At 42.6% G+C, this 16900-nt stretch overlaps 2 protein-coding genes across 4 annotated transcripts in view; one reads left to right on the top strand and one right to left on the bottom strand.

The window, feature by feature from the left end:
- Positions 1-5124, top strand: part of LOC132782022 (diacylglycerol lipase-beta) — a 29973-nt gene extending 24849 nt beyond the window's left edge. For all 3 annotated transcript variants that reach the window (XM_060786661.2, XM_067461214.1, XM_067461215.1), the window contains one exon: positions 689-5124. In XM_060786661.2, coding sequence (XP_060642644.2) covers positions 689-884 — 196 coding nt within the window. In that variant the 3' untranslated portion in view covers positions 885-5124. The remainder of the gene's footprint in view (positions 1-688) is intronic.
- Positions 4197-16900, bottom strand: part of LOC137095023 (ras-related C3 botulinum toxin substrate 1) — a 30386-nt gene continuing 17682 nt past the window's right edge. Inside the window, exons 4-6 of the mRNA XM_067461216.1 lie at positions 9542-9604; positions 7427-7586; positions 4197-5828 (exon numbers count right to left, since the gene is read on the bottom strand). Of these exons, the coding sequence (XP_067317317.1) occupies positions 5698-5828; positions 7427-7586; positions 9542-9604 (354 nt within the window). The 3' untranslated portion in view covers positions 4197-5697. The remainder of the gene's footprint in view (positions 5829-7426; positions 7587-9541; positions 9605-16900) is intronic.

The following is a 16900-nucleotide window of genomic DNA, read 5'->3' as shown; positions in this document are numbered from 1 at the left end:
AGGATATAAATATATAAATATACATAAGAATAATATTAATTATTATTATTATTAATAATAATAATAAATAATTTTCACGATTGTGAGAAAAAAAAACAAAGGCAGCAGCAAATTGACAAGAAGAAACTGGAAAAACTGACATGATATGAGGATTTGAAGATCGGACTGCTAAGACTGTGGCACAAGCCAGTCAAAGTGATCCCAGTGGTGATTGGCATACTGGGTGCAGTGCCTAAAGACCTTGGCCTGCACTGTAAAACAATCAGTGTTGAAAAAATTACCATCTGTCAGCTGCAAAAGGCCACCCTACTCAGATCTGCAGGCTTTATTCGCCGATACATCACACAGTCCTAGAGAGTGAAATGTCCAATGTTTGATCGAATACAAAAGCCAACATAGTGATCTTATTCAAGCAAGTCAAGGTGGCGATTGGTGCACTGGGTGTAGTGCCTAAAGACCTTGGCCTGCACTTAAAAAATCTGAAAAAATTACTATATGTCGGCTGCAAAAGGCCACCCTACTCAGATCTGCACGCATTATTCGCCGATACATCACACAGTCGTAGACACTTGGGAAGTGTCAGGTATGTGATCCAATGCAAAAGCCAGCAGAGTGATCTTGTTGTGTATATAATGATGATGATGTGACAGAGATGTTCACATCTTACCCCTCTTGTCCCTTTTTGCAGGTGGTGCTCTTCAGACGTCAGGTACACTGCCAACTGGTCAAAAGAAACTGCCTTTGGTAACATTTTAATCAGCCCCAAGATGTTGACGGATCACATGCCGGATGTTGTCCTCAAAGCCCTCGACAGTCTTATTCAAGCCAACACGTCTTTCCTTTCCTGTCAAGCACAAGGAGACTCCTCCGTGAACATTGTATAACTGTAGACTTAGGGAAACAGCGGCCATGTATCTGTTTGCGAGAGCAGCAGCCCCTCTGTACTGAAATCATGCCTGACATAGAGGTTGATGCTGTTTTTATAACTCCTGGATGATGAGCACACAACACACTTCACGCTGCGGCCGTCATTCTGGGCTGTTTAATGTATCATGTCATTTTGAAGGTGGCACCCTTCGGTTTCACTGGAGCAAAGGAGCCAATTGTGGATTTTAAGCATAATCCAGAGCTCTGCAGGAGTGAATTTGATGAGCAGGGAGATAGAAGAGAGTGGCTACGGTGGACTTCGCTTTGGGATAGTAGTGACGCGGAAGGCATTGGGCCTCCTTTCATTTGTGCTTGCCTGATAGAACTGGACAGACCTGCAGGTTTAAGAAGCACTTGTCAACTCGGAAATAAACACCACTAGCAGGAAATGAACATTTAAGTTCAAGACAACTCTATCGACTGCCTGGATAGACACAAAGGTCCCAGCAAGGTGAGCTGGGCTTTGCGCCTTTCATTGCACTACCATGGATGTCAGAAATATTTGGTTTACTTTCCTGCTTAACGAATACTTGGGATACATATGCAATATTTGTTCTCTTTGTTTACAGGTTTTCAGCCCTGATAAATACATATTTAATTTTTAAAGGGTTGAAACCCCATATTCTAAGTAAGGACATGTTTCGCGAGGAAAACCCCGAAGAGTTGTCCGAGCAGCTTAGTCTAATCCAGTGTTTCTCAACCTTCCTTATGCCACGACCCCTTCATACAGTTTCTCATGTTGTGGTGACTCCCAACCATCAAATTATTTTCATTGCTACTTCATAACTGTAATTTTACTACTGTTATGAATCATAATGGAAATATCCGATATGCAGGATGTATTTTCATTCACTGAACCAAATTTGGCACAAAAACGCGATACGGCCAAATTTGAATTCTGGTGGGGTTGAGGGGGATTGATTTTGCCATTTGGGAGTTGTTGGGATTTATAGTTGACCTACAATCAAAGAGCATTCTGAACTCCACCAATGATGAAATTGAACCAAACTTGGTACACAGAACTCCCATGAAAATACTGGGAAGGGTTTGGTTGGTATTGACCTTGAGTTTGGGAGTTGTAGTTCACCTACATCCAGAGAGCACTGTGGACTCAAACAATGATGGATCTGGACCAAACTTGGCACGAATACTCAATATGCCCCAACTGGTAGAGTTTGGGGAAAACAGACCTTGACATTTGGGAGTTGTAATTGCTAGGATTTATAGTTCACCTACAATCAAACAGCATTCTGAATCCAACCAATGATAGAATTGAGCCAAAATTCCCACACAGAACCCCATGATCAACAGAAAATACTGTGTATTCGGATGGTCTTTGGTGACCCCTCTGATACCCCTCATCACCCCCCCCCCCAGAGGTCGCAACTCCCAGGTTCAGAAACACTGGTCTGATCAAAACCTTGGTTGTAAAAGCATTTCACACCCTTGTACAGTGAAAATGTGTGTGTGTGTGTACAGGAAACAATGAAGGTTATTTATTACTGAGACTAAGCCATTTTGTGGTAGTGTTGGAACTATGGTGTGATAAAATGTTCATACGACCTTGTTTCTGTTTTGAAAATCAAGATGATGATCATGAGCCTGTTATTCCTGGCAGAACGCTTCTCTCTTCAACCCTGTCCCTTGAAGTATCATTTTGGGGGCAAAGAGGGCTCCCAATTTCATGCCGGCTCCTCTTGAACACTTTTGAGAGAAATTCTCAAGAAAATGCAGAACTGGAGTTCTGGCTAATGCTTTTAATACATTAAGTTTCAAAGAAAGTAGGCAAGTTCCTTCTAGCCCAGGCATGGATAAACTTAGGTCCTCTGGGTGTTTTGGAGTTCAACTCCCACAATTCCTAACAGCCTCAGGCCCCTTCCTGAGGCTGTTAGGAATTGTGGGAGTTGAACTCCAAAACAGCCGGAGGGCCTAAGTTTGCCCATGCCTTTTCTAGCCTGTGTTGCAAAATCCTGTGTGTTGCGCTAAAAATGAACGACTTCTCCCGGCTGCAGTCTAACCCGGATTCTAGTTATGTAAAGTCTTAGAAAAAAATTGGAATGTCAGTGCTTCCTTTCTGAAGGAGAGCTAGTTATTTAAGGTAAGCGAAGTTTGGAATAGTGTGTTCCTTTAAAGGCAAACCCCTCTTCTCTAGCCCAGGGCTTCTTAACCTTTTCCTTTTTGTGACTCCTTCCTGTCCTTCCTCCTTACCTCCCTCTTTCTCCTTCCCTCCTTCCCTTCCACCCTTTCGTCCTTCTCTCTTTCCTTCCTCCTTCCCTTCCACCTTTTCAACCTTCGCTTTTGTCTCTCCTTCCTTCTCTTTTCTTCCTTCCTTCCATCCTTCCCTTCCTCCCTTTCGTCCTTTTCTCTTTCCTTCCTTCCCTCTTTCCTCCCTCCTTGCCTCTCTCCCTCTTTCTTCTTCCATCCCTTCCACCCTTTCGTCCTTCTCTCTTTCCTTCCTTCTCCTAGCAGGGAGTGTTTGTATGCAGCTCCCAAGTTAGAAAGTTTGCCCATGCCTGCTCTATGGGGAGGTTGGCCATAGGGGCCTATGGGCAAGGAGGCCACTAGGTGTCTCTCAGAAAACATTTACTGATGCCAAAATCTTTGGGACCCCAACATTGCGCAGAAGGGACCCCATTTGGAGTCAGGACCCATCATTTAAGAAGTAGTGCTCTTGCCTACAAAATGCTTGCCAAAGGATCCACTCCAATTCCATATCTTGGAATCAAATCCACAGGGATTTGATTCCAAGAGCCATTGAATACAAAAGGTCAGCTATACACAAGAACTACGCGGAGCCCAACCTTTTCCCCCCCAATTGAGGTCAAATACTGACAAACCATCCTAACAAAGCTTCACCGGCATCATCTATAGCAGGGATCCTCAAACTAAGGCCCGGGGGCCGGATACAGCCCCCAAGGTCATTTACCCGGCCCTCGCTCAGGGTCAGCCTAAGTCTGAAACAACTTGAAAGCACACAGCAGCAACAACAATCCTATCTCATCAGCCAAAAGCAGGCCCACAATTCCCATTGAAATAATAAGTTTATATTTGTTAATGTTGTTCTTCATTTTAATTATTGTATTGTTTATAAGATATGTGCAGTGTGCATAGGAATTCATTCATTTTTTTTTTCCAAATTATAATCCGGCCCTCCAACAGTTTGAGGGACTGTGACCTGGCCCTCTGTTTAAAAAGTTTGTGGACCCCTGATCTATAGGGATACAGGCCATACATCAACAGAACTTTAGAAATCCAAGTCCCACCACGAGTGTGATTCAAGAATTTATTAAGTCATACATGCAAAACATACTGCTAAATTGCATTACCAAAAAGATCAATGTAAAAACTTCATAATCTTGCAAACTCGCATTTTTTTAATGTTTGTTTGTTCTAGTAGTAGTCGACAGGTTGTCGTCATTCAGTGTGTTCTTGCCAGCCTCTGGGATGTCGGGAACATGATTAGTTAGCACTACGTTACAGACCCAATTACCGCAACTAGATCAACCAACAGGAAATACATGTTCATGGCGAGGTTAAGAGGGCAATTGTCAGCATTAGTAAAGTTACAGCGTCAGAACACCTGGCAAATGGTGACATTAGAGAAAGGTCATTAAGGTGGTGTGAAATATACATATAAAAAAAGTTACTAGGAGTGGTATATCTGCTGCACATGATTTTTACACCAAGTCACCAGACAACTGAAAAGAAAAGCTTCTCCAAAGCAGGAATATCAAAGTAGAAGGAGGGAAACAAGACAGAAACAAGGCTATGCTGGAATACTCTAGTCTACAAAAAAAATGCAAATATACTCAGGTTCTAAAATACACGTTATATTGCTCAGAAGGAAGAGATTTCCAGAATAAAAGCATCTATATAATAGCAAGAGGGTGGGAGGGAATGACCAGTTCAAAATGGTAGTAAATGAATGCCCTACTGGGAAATGCAAACAAGTGATCTATAAAAACACCAGCCCTCTCTTCATCTATTGTTTTGCTGCAACTGAGGGTTTTGTTTTACTGGTTTTAATACACACGAGAGAAATGCATTTGATTGAACTAGGCGTTGACAATGTAGTGTAAATTGATCTTTACAGTGTCAAAATACTGTTGGGAAATCTCCCTTGAACAAGATAACTTTTCATCCATCCAAACAATACGCTGCTGTCAAGGAAGACAATACACTTCAAGGAAAAACAGTTTAGTTACAGTCCATAGAAGCAAGAAAGGGTTTTTTTTCCTCCCCTCAAAAATAGTGGAACCTGGATGTTGTCAATTATTGCATTTGTTCAGGCATGAGAAAGGGAGACTACGATCATCAGTTGAATGTGAATGCACTGAAACAGCAGCGTTTTCCTACTGATACGATATCTGGAAAAAAAACTATAAAGTTCTGCAATTCCTAATAAACATTAGTATCTTTAAAGACACCTGTTTGACTTTTAAAAAACAGGTTTTGTGCTCCATAGAACAAAGCACAACAATGCAACATAGTAATGAGCAGGTAATTTGGCAACACTTGATTAATCTGAGCAAAAAGGACATGGAAAGAAAATAAGGCTTTTATATAGGTTTGTCTTTTTTTTAGGATCTCTTTAGTAGAAGAAAGAATCTAACCTCTTAAACAAAGGGGCATAGGAAATTGATGACAAGTCGAAAAAAATTGATGGAAGAGAATTAATTTTTTTAAAAACAGAAGAACTTGGCATTGATGTGAATGCTCCATTGTTCCAAGCAAAGCACAGAAGGTTCGGAGAAGGGGTCGGGGGCATCATTACAGCAGCAGGCATTTTCTCTTCCGCTTCTTTACGGGAGGAGGGCAGAGCACGGCCCGGATGGCTTCGTCAAAGACCGTCTTGAGGCCCCGCTGCGTCAGGGCCGAGCATTCTAGGTATTTTACAGCACCTGCACAAAGAGAAGGCAGGCTCATCACACTGGCAAATGAGACCAAACAGGAAGTACAGGTAAAGGTTTCCCCTAGATATTAAGTCCAGTCGTGTCCGACTCTGGAGGGTGGTGACCAATCCTTGTTTCCATAATAAGCCACATTTTTCAAAATCTAATCATCACAGGGGCAGAAAGTGAGGCGAACTCTTCTGAACAGGAGAACAGACAGCAAAACAAACATTACAGGGGTGTTAACCCTTCCCCATGTGATTCAATAATAATAATAATGTAATAATAATACTTTATTTATAACCCGCCCTATCTCCCCAAAGCTAGCCATAAATAAAAGATAAAGGTTTCCCCTGACATTAAATCAAATCGTGTCCAACTCAGGGTGGTGGTGCTCATCTCAATTTCTAAGCCAAAGAGCTGGCGTTGTACGTAGACACCTCCTAGGTCACGTGGACGGCATGACTGCATGGAGCACCATTGTCTTCCCACCAAAGCAGTACCTATTAATCTACTCACATTTGCATGTTTTCGTACTGCTAGGTTGGCAGAAGCTGGAGCTAACAGCAGGAGCTCACCCCACTCCCTAGATTTGAACTGCTGACCTTTTGGTCAGCAAGTTCAGCAGCTCAGCAGTTTAACCCACTGCGCCACAGGGGGCTCTTATAGTAAAACAGTGTACCTTTTACAAAGGTTCCTGTTTTAGAATATTTTCAAGCTGCAAATGGTCAAGGTTTGTGAATACAGAAGGTCGGCAAGTTCAGCGGTTTAACCCACTGTGCCATCGGGTGCTCCCTGTGCCACACAGGAAGGGATAACTAATACTCCAGAGGATAGCATTAGGATCTTAAATTACCACAACAGATTTAGAGTTGGGCCAAAAGAAACAAAATTATTTTCAATAGGGAGAAATTTACAGTAGGACATTTGGGCAATACAAGTGAAATGCAGAGATATAGGATGGGTTGCACTTGATTCGACAACAATCCATGTGAAAGGGACCCATGAGTCTTATGTGGACAAGTTGAACATAAATCCAAAGCTAAAATCCACAGCGGCTAAAATAGGCAATGTGATTCTAGCCTGCGTAAATAGTATAAGTCATAGTCCTGCTCCATTCTGCTTGATCAGCCCTCACTTGGAATAGTGTCTCCAGAAGAATACTATTATTTTTCATGTCAGGAGCGGCTTGAGAAACTGCAAATCGTTTCTAGTGTGAGAGAATTGGCCGTCTGCAAGGACATTGCCCAGGGGACGCCCAGATGTTTTGATGTTTTACCATCCTTGTGGGAGGCTTCTCTCATGTCCCCACATGGGGAGCTGGAGTTGACAAAGGGAGCTCACCCACGCTCTCCCTGGATTCGAACCTCCGACCTGTCGGTCTTCAGTTCCAACGGCACAAGGATTTAACCCACTGTGCTACCGGGGGATACTGACAAGCTGGAATAGCCATCTGTCAGGGGTGTTTTGATTGTCTGCCCCTGCATAGCAGAGGGGGCTGGACTGGATGGCCCTTGGGGTCTCTTCCAACTGTAGGATTCTATCCGAACTAGTCTGAAATCCCTCTCCAGCCTGACCCAATTCCTACAGCTCTGCAACTGGCTTACCAATCTCTTTTGCCATAGCAAGGCCTTGTGGGTAGGTGATGGGAGTCAGCTTCTTCTCCTTGAGTTTTTCAATCGTGTCCTTGTCATCTCTGAGATCAAGTTTGGTCCCCACCAGTATGATAGGGGTGTTGGGGCAATGGTGCCGCACCTCTGGATACCACTGCGGAGAACATGAAGGAATTTATCATACTTATTAGTGAGTTTGAAATTACTAAAATAATCAGGAACATAATACAGTAAGACCGAAACTGTTCTTAAAGATTGCAAACTGGAGCTAATTATAGGGAGCGAACGATGACCCTATTAAAACAGCTCCACTGGTTACCAATAAGTTTAAAGTCCCAATTCAAAGTGCAGGTCATCACCTAAAAAAGCCCTGAATGGATCGAGCCCTGCCTATCTTCGGTCTGCAGTTAATGACAGAGCATTGCACTTTCGTCCCATGTCCTAGTTCATGAGCTACAACTTGCACTATCCTATTCCCTTGTTCCTGTTTACAGTTGGCTGTGTTTTATGACAGTTCTCATCATAGGTTATTGGGGGCTGTTTTGATCTTAAATTATTGTATTGTGTGTTTATATTATGCGTTATTTTAGGCACATTGTGCCATATGTAAGCCGCCCCGATTCCCTTTAGGGAGAAGTTGTCATAGGGAAAAAGTATCTCCACTAAAGCTTTATCCTAATCTTTGTTTCCATAACAAGCTACACTTTTCAAAATCTAATTATTACATGGACAGAAAGTGAGGTGAATTTTGAACAAGAACACAGACAGCAAAAGAAACACTGCAGAAGTGTTAATCCTTCCCCATGCGGCCCAATAATAATAATAATATAATAATAACACTTTATTTATAACTCACCCTATCTCCCCAAAGCTAGCTATATAGAAAAGGGAAAGATTTTCCCCTGACATTAAGTCCAGTCATGTCCGATTCTAGGTGGTGGCGCTCATCTCCATTTCTAAACCAAAGAGCCGGCATTATCCGAAGACACCTCCAAGGTCATGTAGCCAGCATGATTGCATGGAGTGCCACTACATTCCCACCAGAGCAATACCTATCGATCACTCACATTTGCATGTTTTCGAACTGCTAGGTTGGCAGAAGCTGCTGCTACCCTGATTCAAACCACCAACCTTTTGCTAGACAAGTTCAGCAGCTCAGTGGTTTAACTCACTGCGCCACCGGAGGCTCCAAAATATAATATAATTATCATACTTTATTTATACCCCATCTTATCTCCCCAAAGCTAGCTTGCTCCCCCCCCCCCCCTCTCTATATATTTGCCTGGAGTTACACTTTAAAATGTTGTTGTTCTGACTTATATACAATTTCAAGGACAAACCTAAAGAACCTATTTAACTCAGGGATTGCCTACAAGTGCAAGAATGTATTTGATGCAAAACTTAAAAAACAAATGGGATAATTATTTTCAAGTTTTGGGAAAACAGCGTGCATCTTTCAAAGAAGCCTTAGGCCCTCATGAACTGCCTACCAGCTGATCAGTACCCAACACATAAAACCCGGAGTGTGAATCATGCCCTTGTTTCCAACACACAGGACAGAAGCCCAGTCTCCAGTGCCCAGCTGCAGGCCTGGAACACACGTCCCTCTTTTCTCTGAGAACTGCTTGACGGAGAGGCAGCCGCTCCTTTCCTCCAGGACTTGAGCTAGGAATCGGGAAGGACTGTATTTATTTATGGCTGTAAAGTATTCTGATTGTGTGCAAAGGTTAACCCACACAATCCTTGCCTGCACTTTATCGTTTAGTAGATACGACACAAAAGAATGGGGAAGGAACAGGAAGTCAAGCAAACACGGGCACAACTTTTGTATAAAGTAGCAATGCAAAAAAGAAGTTCAATTAGCAGAACTTCTGGAAGGTTTATTTTTTCTGAGTGCAATTCTCAAGCAACATTGCAATCAGATACATTGCAGTATATTTGAAAACAAATCATGGTGGATTATTCAAGAACCCTCATTTTAGAAAGCAAAATTTTGCTGCTTTCATTCCAGTACTTAAAAGAACCTATTTATCCTATTACTGGAAGAAAGTCAAAACATTTTGGGAAATACTGCCTAAAGAATTAAAGAAATGCCGGTTTTCCACTCACCTTTGCACGGACATTTTCAAAGGATGCAGGGCTCACAAGGGAAAAGCAAATTAAGAAGACATCCTGTAAAACAGTATTTTAAGAGTCTTAGTTTCCAGCAGTTACATCTGTGGCTTAATTGTTTTTTTATTATCAGCCTCCTCGTCCCAGTTACAGAGATTTCCAGTTACAAAAAAAAAAAGCACACTGGGGTTGGTGGCAAAAAAAAAAAAAAAAGAAACACCTCAAAACCTCATCTGCCTGCATTTCCAGGTGATAACGGTGTCAAGACACACAAAACTGGAGGAACTGATGACCAAATTAGCTTCACAGACACAACATTTTGACCTCGGAAGCAGGTCCTCTTGCGCTGCCATCCTTTTTGTCATCAGATCCATATTGTGAAACTGTTGTTCATTTGGGCACTCCTTGCCAACACAGATAAAAATGTGGCTTTTGTACAGTCTTGGAGCACAATAAATACACTTACCTGGAAGTACGTTCATTGCTTTCCTTATATTCACTTTTAAGAGGGTGATCTCAGTTTACAAAAAACATGAATGTGACATGTTTCAGCTCTCACTGGTCTCCAGTTATAGCACCATCAGTGCCTTTATGAGCCTATTCTCTCCCTTGAAGACCAGGAAAAATGTGAGGAAGCGGACTTTGGCTTAAAAGAGCAGACAACGCAGCTCTTTTCAATGAGGAGAGCAACCATCAAGGAAATTAATAGGAAAGCTCCCCTTAAGACTAGATACTCTTAATGCCATTCTGCACTATTGTATTGGGTCACTATTGTATTGGGACAAGTTATATAGACTTTGAGTAGCAGAGATGCTCAGCTTGCACTCAAGATGGAAGAATCAGGTAACTGAATGCACCTTTTCAAAATTAAGGTCAAGATTGACATCATAACTATAATGCAATCGATAATGCACCTTTCCCCTCAACAAAATGACATTTTCAGTCTGACATCACCCCAATGGAAGGATTTCAGAGGCACTGGAGATGGAAGTGCTGGGATATGATGTCGGGCTTCCTCTCCCAGTTATGAGGTGCCAAGACACCCATTGACTAGTAACACACTGCAGGAATGAGTTCCCAACATATCAAGACAAATTTCAATCAGGAGGCTGCCAAGGCAGTTTTTGGGGGGGTCATGACATAGAGATTAATCCCCAGCAGCTACGATGCCACAAATCCGCTTTATGATACAATGAACGAACAGAATGCTATTCAAAATCATCAGAGACAGAAAGTCGGGAAGAGAGAATTCTGCCTCTTCCGTGAAGGTCCTCACACACTTTTGTCAGGAAAACACTCAAACCCATCACTGCTTATGCATGCTACTGAACTGAATCATGAACTGCATTACTATTTCCCCGGGAGCACAATGGTTTAAACCAGGGGTCCTCAAACTAAGGCCCGAGGGCCGGATACGGCCCACCAAGGTCATTTCCCCGGCCGTCACTCAGGGTCAACCTAAGTCTGAAGTGACTTGAAAGCACACAACAACAATCCTATCTCATCAGCAAAAAGCAGGCCCACACTTCCCATTGAAATACTAATAAGTTTATATTGGTTAAAATTGTTCTTCATTTTAATTACTGTATTATTTTTAAGTGGTTTTTGCACTACAAATAAGATATGTGCAGTGTGCATAGGAATTCATTCATGTTTTTTTCAAATTATAATCCGGCCATCCAACAGTTTGAGGGACTGTGATCTGGCCCTCTGTTTAAAAAGTTTGAGGACCCCTAGTTTAAATCCTTGTGTTGGCAGGACAGCTGACCAAAAGAGCAGCAGTTCGAACCTGGGGAGCAGGGTGAGCTTCCGTCTGTCAGTTCCAGCTTCCCATGCGGAGACATGAGAGAAGCCTCCCACAGGATGGTAAAATATATGGGCGCCCCCCATACAGAATCATAGAGTTGGAAGAGACCTCATGGGCCAGCCAGTCCAACCCCTGCCAAGAAGCAGGAAAATTGCAATCAAAGCACCCCTGAAAGATGGCTATCCAGCCTCTGCTTAAAAGCCTCCAAAGAAGAAGCCTTCACCACACTCCGGGGCAGAGTTTTCCACTACTGAACAGCTCTCACAGGAAGTTCTTCCTAATGTTGGAATCTCCTTTCTTGTAGTCATTTCAGACAGCCAATTCTTTCACACCAGAAGCGACTTGCAGTTTCTCAAGTTGCTCCTGACACACAACACACACAAAAAGCACAACACAGGCCCCTTAGTTGTTCAATTCCTGACAGGCTTATCCAGTTCCATATCATGACTTGGGGAGTTTTCCAGTTGGTATAAGAAGATAAGATTTATGTTTTTAATATTCTTGTTCTGGTTTTTATTATGTGCTGATGTTTTAAAATGTTTTACGGTATTTTGGGGCATTGAATCATTGCCGCTGTAAACTGCCCTGAGTCGCCTGAGGGCTGAGAAGGGTGGCATTCAAACGTAGTAAATAAATACCTGTAGTCTTCTGGGCCCGTTTCCAAGGGGCCAAAACAGTGACCCTCTGCATTACTCAGGTCCCTCAGCTCTAATCACTAGGAAATTGGCATTTTCTCCTTTAGTCTCCACCATACCTATACCTAGATTTTGTGACGTGCAGATCAATCATTAAAGAATCAGTGGTGTTTAAGAGTGTTAGTTGATTGGGTTGTAGCTCCAGCCTTTCTGTTAGGTCAGCCCTTGGATCCCTTCGCAGCTAAGCCCTGGCAACAATAGTCATCCATGCAGCAAAGAGCAGCACCTGGCATCCCTGTGGTCCCATAGCCCCCTGCGACTATTCCGGCTTGCCAGTGATGAAGTGCCTCTGGCCACACCGTGGCCACCTTCCACCAGGCTCTTCCGTGGTTTCCCCATCCAGGAAAAAAGAGAAGATTGCCTGAAATATTTCAGATAATTGGACTCTGGACAATAAAAGCCTAATCTCGAAGACTTTTACAAGGGCTGCTTGAATCCGTATGACAACATGAAGGCACTAGACCAGGCATGGGCCAACTTGGGCCCTCCAGGTGATTTGGACTGCAACTCCCAACATTCCCAACAGCCTCAGGCCCCTTCCTTTTCCCCCTCAGTTGCTTAAGCGGCTGAGGGGGAAAAGGAAAGGGCCTGAGGCTGTTAGGAATGGTGGGAGCTCCAGTCCAAAACACTTAGAGGGCCCAAGTTGGCCCATTCCTGCACCAGACTATGGGAAGCCAGTTTAACGGCAGCAGAAGCAGAAGCCGAAAAAAGAAAGATGAAAGAGCTTGGAGCTTAATGGTTGAAAGTTACATACGCAGAGCTGTTGCCGTTTCACCCTGGGAGTTAAATCCTTACCATTGGTTCCTTCAACCTAGTAATAGCATGAAACAACTTCGGTTAAGGTTATGAGAGGCTTGAAAAAGGAAACAAATCAGCGCTTTGTCCATCATTTACTACACTTACACTGAATCACATGGTGCAACCCTCCTTCAGAAATGTGGGAAAGGAAACCGCACCACTGAGAGTTTTCGTAACTTTTCCCTACTTATAGGATGTTCGCCTGCCTGGGGTAAGTATGCTAGCCTAATTCATTCTTGAGCAACCATTTTGGGATCAATACGAATAGAGAACTCAACTCCCATGAACCAGAACAGTGTTTCTCAACCATCCTAATGCCGCGACCCCTTAATAAAGTTCCTCATGTTGTGGTGACCTCTCTAACCATAACATTATTCGCATTGCTACTTCATAACTGAAATTTTGCTTCTGTTATGAATTGTCATGTAAATATCTGATATGCAGGATGTATTTTCATTCACTGAACCACATTTGGCACAAATACGAGGGTTGGATGAAAAGTAATGCCTCCACCTTCGTAAATCCTCAACAGATGGCAGTACTGGTATGCAGCAAGTACTGGCTTGTTCAGTAGACTCTCCTCTACAGTTCCATTTTGGCAGAATACCTTAGCATTGAACGGTTTTGTTGTTAAAGTGTGAAGTATGGAACCCTGCACAGGCAGTCGGTCAATGTGACTTAAAAATTGTGCAGTCATTGAATTCTTGACAGCAGAAGATGTCACCCCAAAGGAGATTCATCAGAAATTATGGTGATTATGTTGATGTGAGTACTGTGCATCATTGGGCAAGTAAGTTTAAAGATACTGAGATGACACCTTCTGCTGTCAAGAATTCAATGACTGCACGTTGCTTAAGTCACATTAACCAACCGTTTGTGCAGGGTTCCATAGTTCACACTTTAACAACACAACCGTTCAATGCTAAGGCATTCCGGCAAAACAGAACTGTAGAGGAGAGTCTACTGAACAAACCAATACCTGCTGCATACCAGTACTGTCATCTGTTGAGGAGTTACAAAGGTGGAAGCATTCCTTTTTATTCAACCCTCGTAGCTAAATTTAAGTACTGGTGGGGTGGGGGGCGGGGATTGATTTTGTCATTTGGGAGTTGTAGTTGCTGGGATTTATAGTTCACCTACAACCAAAGAGTATTCTGAACTCCACCAAAGATGGAATTGAACCAAACTTGGCACACAGAACCCCCATGACCAACAGAAAATACTGGAAGGGTTTGGTGGGCATTGAGTTTTGAAGTTGTAGTTCACCTACATCCAGAGAGCACTGTGGACTCAAACAATGATGGATCTGAACCAAACTTGGCACAAATACTCAATATGTCCAAATGTGAACACTGGTGGAGTTTGGGGGAAAATAGGCCTTGACATTTGGGAGTTGTAGTTGCTGGGATTTATTGTTCACCTACAATCAAAGAGCATTCCGAACCCCACCAACGATAGAATTGGGCCAAACTTCCCACACAGAACCCCCATGCCTTGAAGGAACTATCTTGCGTGAGCCTCCCTCCAGCTTGCACACTCTCCCTCGCTTGGGCATGTGCACCATGCTGCCATGTGCTGAACACACCTGCTCTCCCCTCCCGGCTTGGAGTCTAAGAAACAGCCCTCCCCTTGGCTGAGAAGACGGCCAATCACAGTGGAGGAGGGCTTTTGGTGGGAGGATTTGCCGTCTGTTTCCAAAAAGGAAGCGAAGGACAGGCAGAGAGATCTTCAGCCTGGTTCCTAAGACTATCAGAAATAAATATTTTCCGATGGTCTTTGGTGACCCCTCTGAAACCCCCTCGCGACCCCTCCAGAGGTCCCGACCCCAGGTTGAGAAACACTGAACAAGAAGCTAGTCCTTCAAAAGTTCTAAGAACTTATATCAGCTAGTATTTTTCTGCAACATACTGAACAGGAAGTCTGCAGAGATTTCAACCAAGCCAGTTTAAACACTACTGTACTGTAAATTAAGAGCACAAACTTCATGGATAGCCAGAGGGGTGCAATATTCTTGCCGAAGCACATTTGGCCCCAAGGAATTCAATATTCTTCCCCTGAAATCACGGGGTTTGCATGAGCATGTTTAGAAAGCACTTTATTTTTGCTTACTAAAGATAGAAAATGCTTTAGATTTGTAGAACCCATGGCTCTTTTGGCAATTTTATACTTGAAAAGATCTCTTGGACTCTAAGCTGTCGCAGCAAAGATTTTCATTTGCTTTTGACCCATTAACAGAAGAGAACAGGTCAGCAATCAGAGCTGGACGGACATAAAAACAGTGACGGATTTCCTTTTGTTGGGGCTTAATGTTTGAGGTGTGCGTTTTCCTCATTGCTCGGTGTTTGCCCCAGATGAGTCACACTGGAGTTTCTTAAGGAACAAAGGAAGCTTTTTTTATTTTCTTTCTGGCTTTTCCGGCAGTTCTCTCAGAAAGAGTAATATAACATTGCCAATCCCTCACTCTAAGACCTGGGGTGAAAATGTCCTTTTCATAGTGTGAGCAAGCAAATACAAGGATCAGAAATAGATTCCCAGGAAAGTTAAGTATAAAATAGTCTGCATACCAAATCAGGAAAAAGCCACCATACAGAAACAGCTTCAACCTTTCAGCTTTCAGGGGATGTTAAAAGTAAAATTATAACCTACGTTCCTAGACTATTATTAAATGAGATAAGTTTTTTAAAAAATCATGTATTTGTTGAAGGCTTTCATGGCCGGAATCACTGGGTTGTTGTGAGTTTTCTAGGCTGTATGGCTATGTTCCAGAAGCATTCTCTCCTGGCATTTTGCCTGCATCTATGGCAGGCATCCTCAGAGGTTTGTTGGAAACTAGGAAAATTGGGTTTATATATCTGTGGAATGATGTCCTGTGTGGGAGAAAGAACTCTTGTCTGTTGGAGCTAGGTGTGAATGTAGCAATTGGTCACTTTGATTAGCATTTAATGACCTAGCAGTTTTCAAAGTCTGGCTTCTTACTGCCTGGGGGAATCCTTTCTTGGGAGGTGATTAGCTTGCCTGGAATTCCACGTGCTTGTGGATTTAAATTGCTTCTCTATATAGTCTGACATGGTAATTGTTAGAGCGGTCCAGCATTTCTGTGTTCTCAAATAATATGCTGTGTCCAGGTTGGTTGAAATCCACAAGCATGTGGACAATTTCAACAGAAAGGAAGAAACCATGAAAATGAATAAAATCTGGCTACCAGTATTTAACTTTAAAAAAAATCATAACAGTAAATAAAGAACCACACTCAAAAACAGGGGAAATCCGGGCAAGAAACAATCAGCAACATTCAAAAATGGAAATTCCAGGTAAAAAACAATAACAACCCAAAAATTTTCATACTTGAATCTTACTCCATGTGACAAATAATCAAAAAAAGGGGGCAATTAACTGAATCCGTTAAGTGGGATCCAATTCTGATGATACAGTGTAACAAAGGAACATGTTTTCTTTGAACCTGCAATTCTTGCAGGAACTGCACAGATAGCATGTAATGTTAACTATAAAAAAGTTTCCAAGTGTATTGATTGTTGATATATGCATCCTGTTTGTTCTCCTGATTGCTTTTATTCTGGGTGCCATTGTAATTTTTTTTACTTTACCTATTTGTGATGAAATGTCATTTAAAAAAACCTGACTATATAATAAAGATTTTACTTGAAATAAAACTGTCAATCATCATGTCTAGAGGGAGAGGTTAACTCAAAGCACGGCATTAATTGGCTAATCTGTATCTTTGAAAAAATAGGTTTTGAAGAGCTGAGTTGCAGTAGCTGCTGAATTTAAGAATCGACTGCATCCTTCCTCCCTTGCCCAATGCCGAAGAATGAGCAGAGGGTAGTACATGGCAATTCCATTCGCAGCACACAATACACTTGCGCCAATTGTTACCATCCTAACGGATCCAAATGAACCCGTTGCAGAGCTGCAGCCCACATTTTCATTTCAATGAGCTCTTCTGTCACAATTCATCCCTTGCACCCCAGTGAAAAGCTGATCAGCACCAGCGCTCTGCAAAGATAGTGTCAGACTGTGCCTGACAAGCAAGCGCAA

Source organism: Anolis sagrei, chromosome X (genome assembly GCF_037176765.1).
Source record: "Anolis sagrei isolate rAnoSag1 chromosome X, rAnoSag1.mat, whole genome shotgun sequence".
In the NCBI taxonomy this organism is placed as follows: domain Eukaryota; kingdom Metazoa; phylum Chordata; class Lepidosauria; order Squamata; family Dactyloidae; genus Anolis; species Anolis sagrei.
The sequence above is the reverse complement of the archived record's forward strand: the minus strand, read 5'-3'. Positions and strand labels throughout refer to the sequence as shown.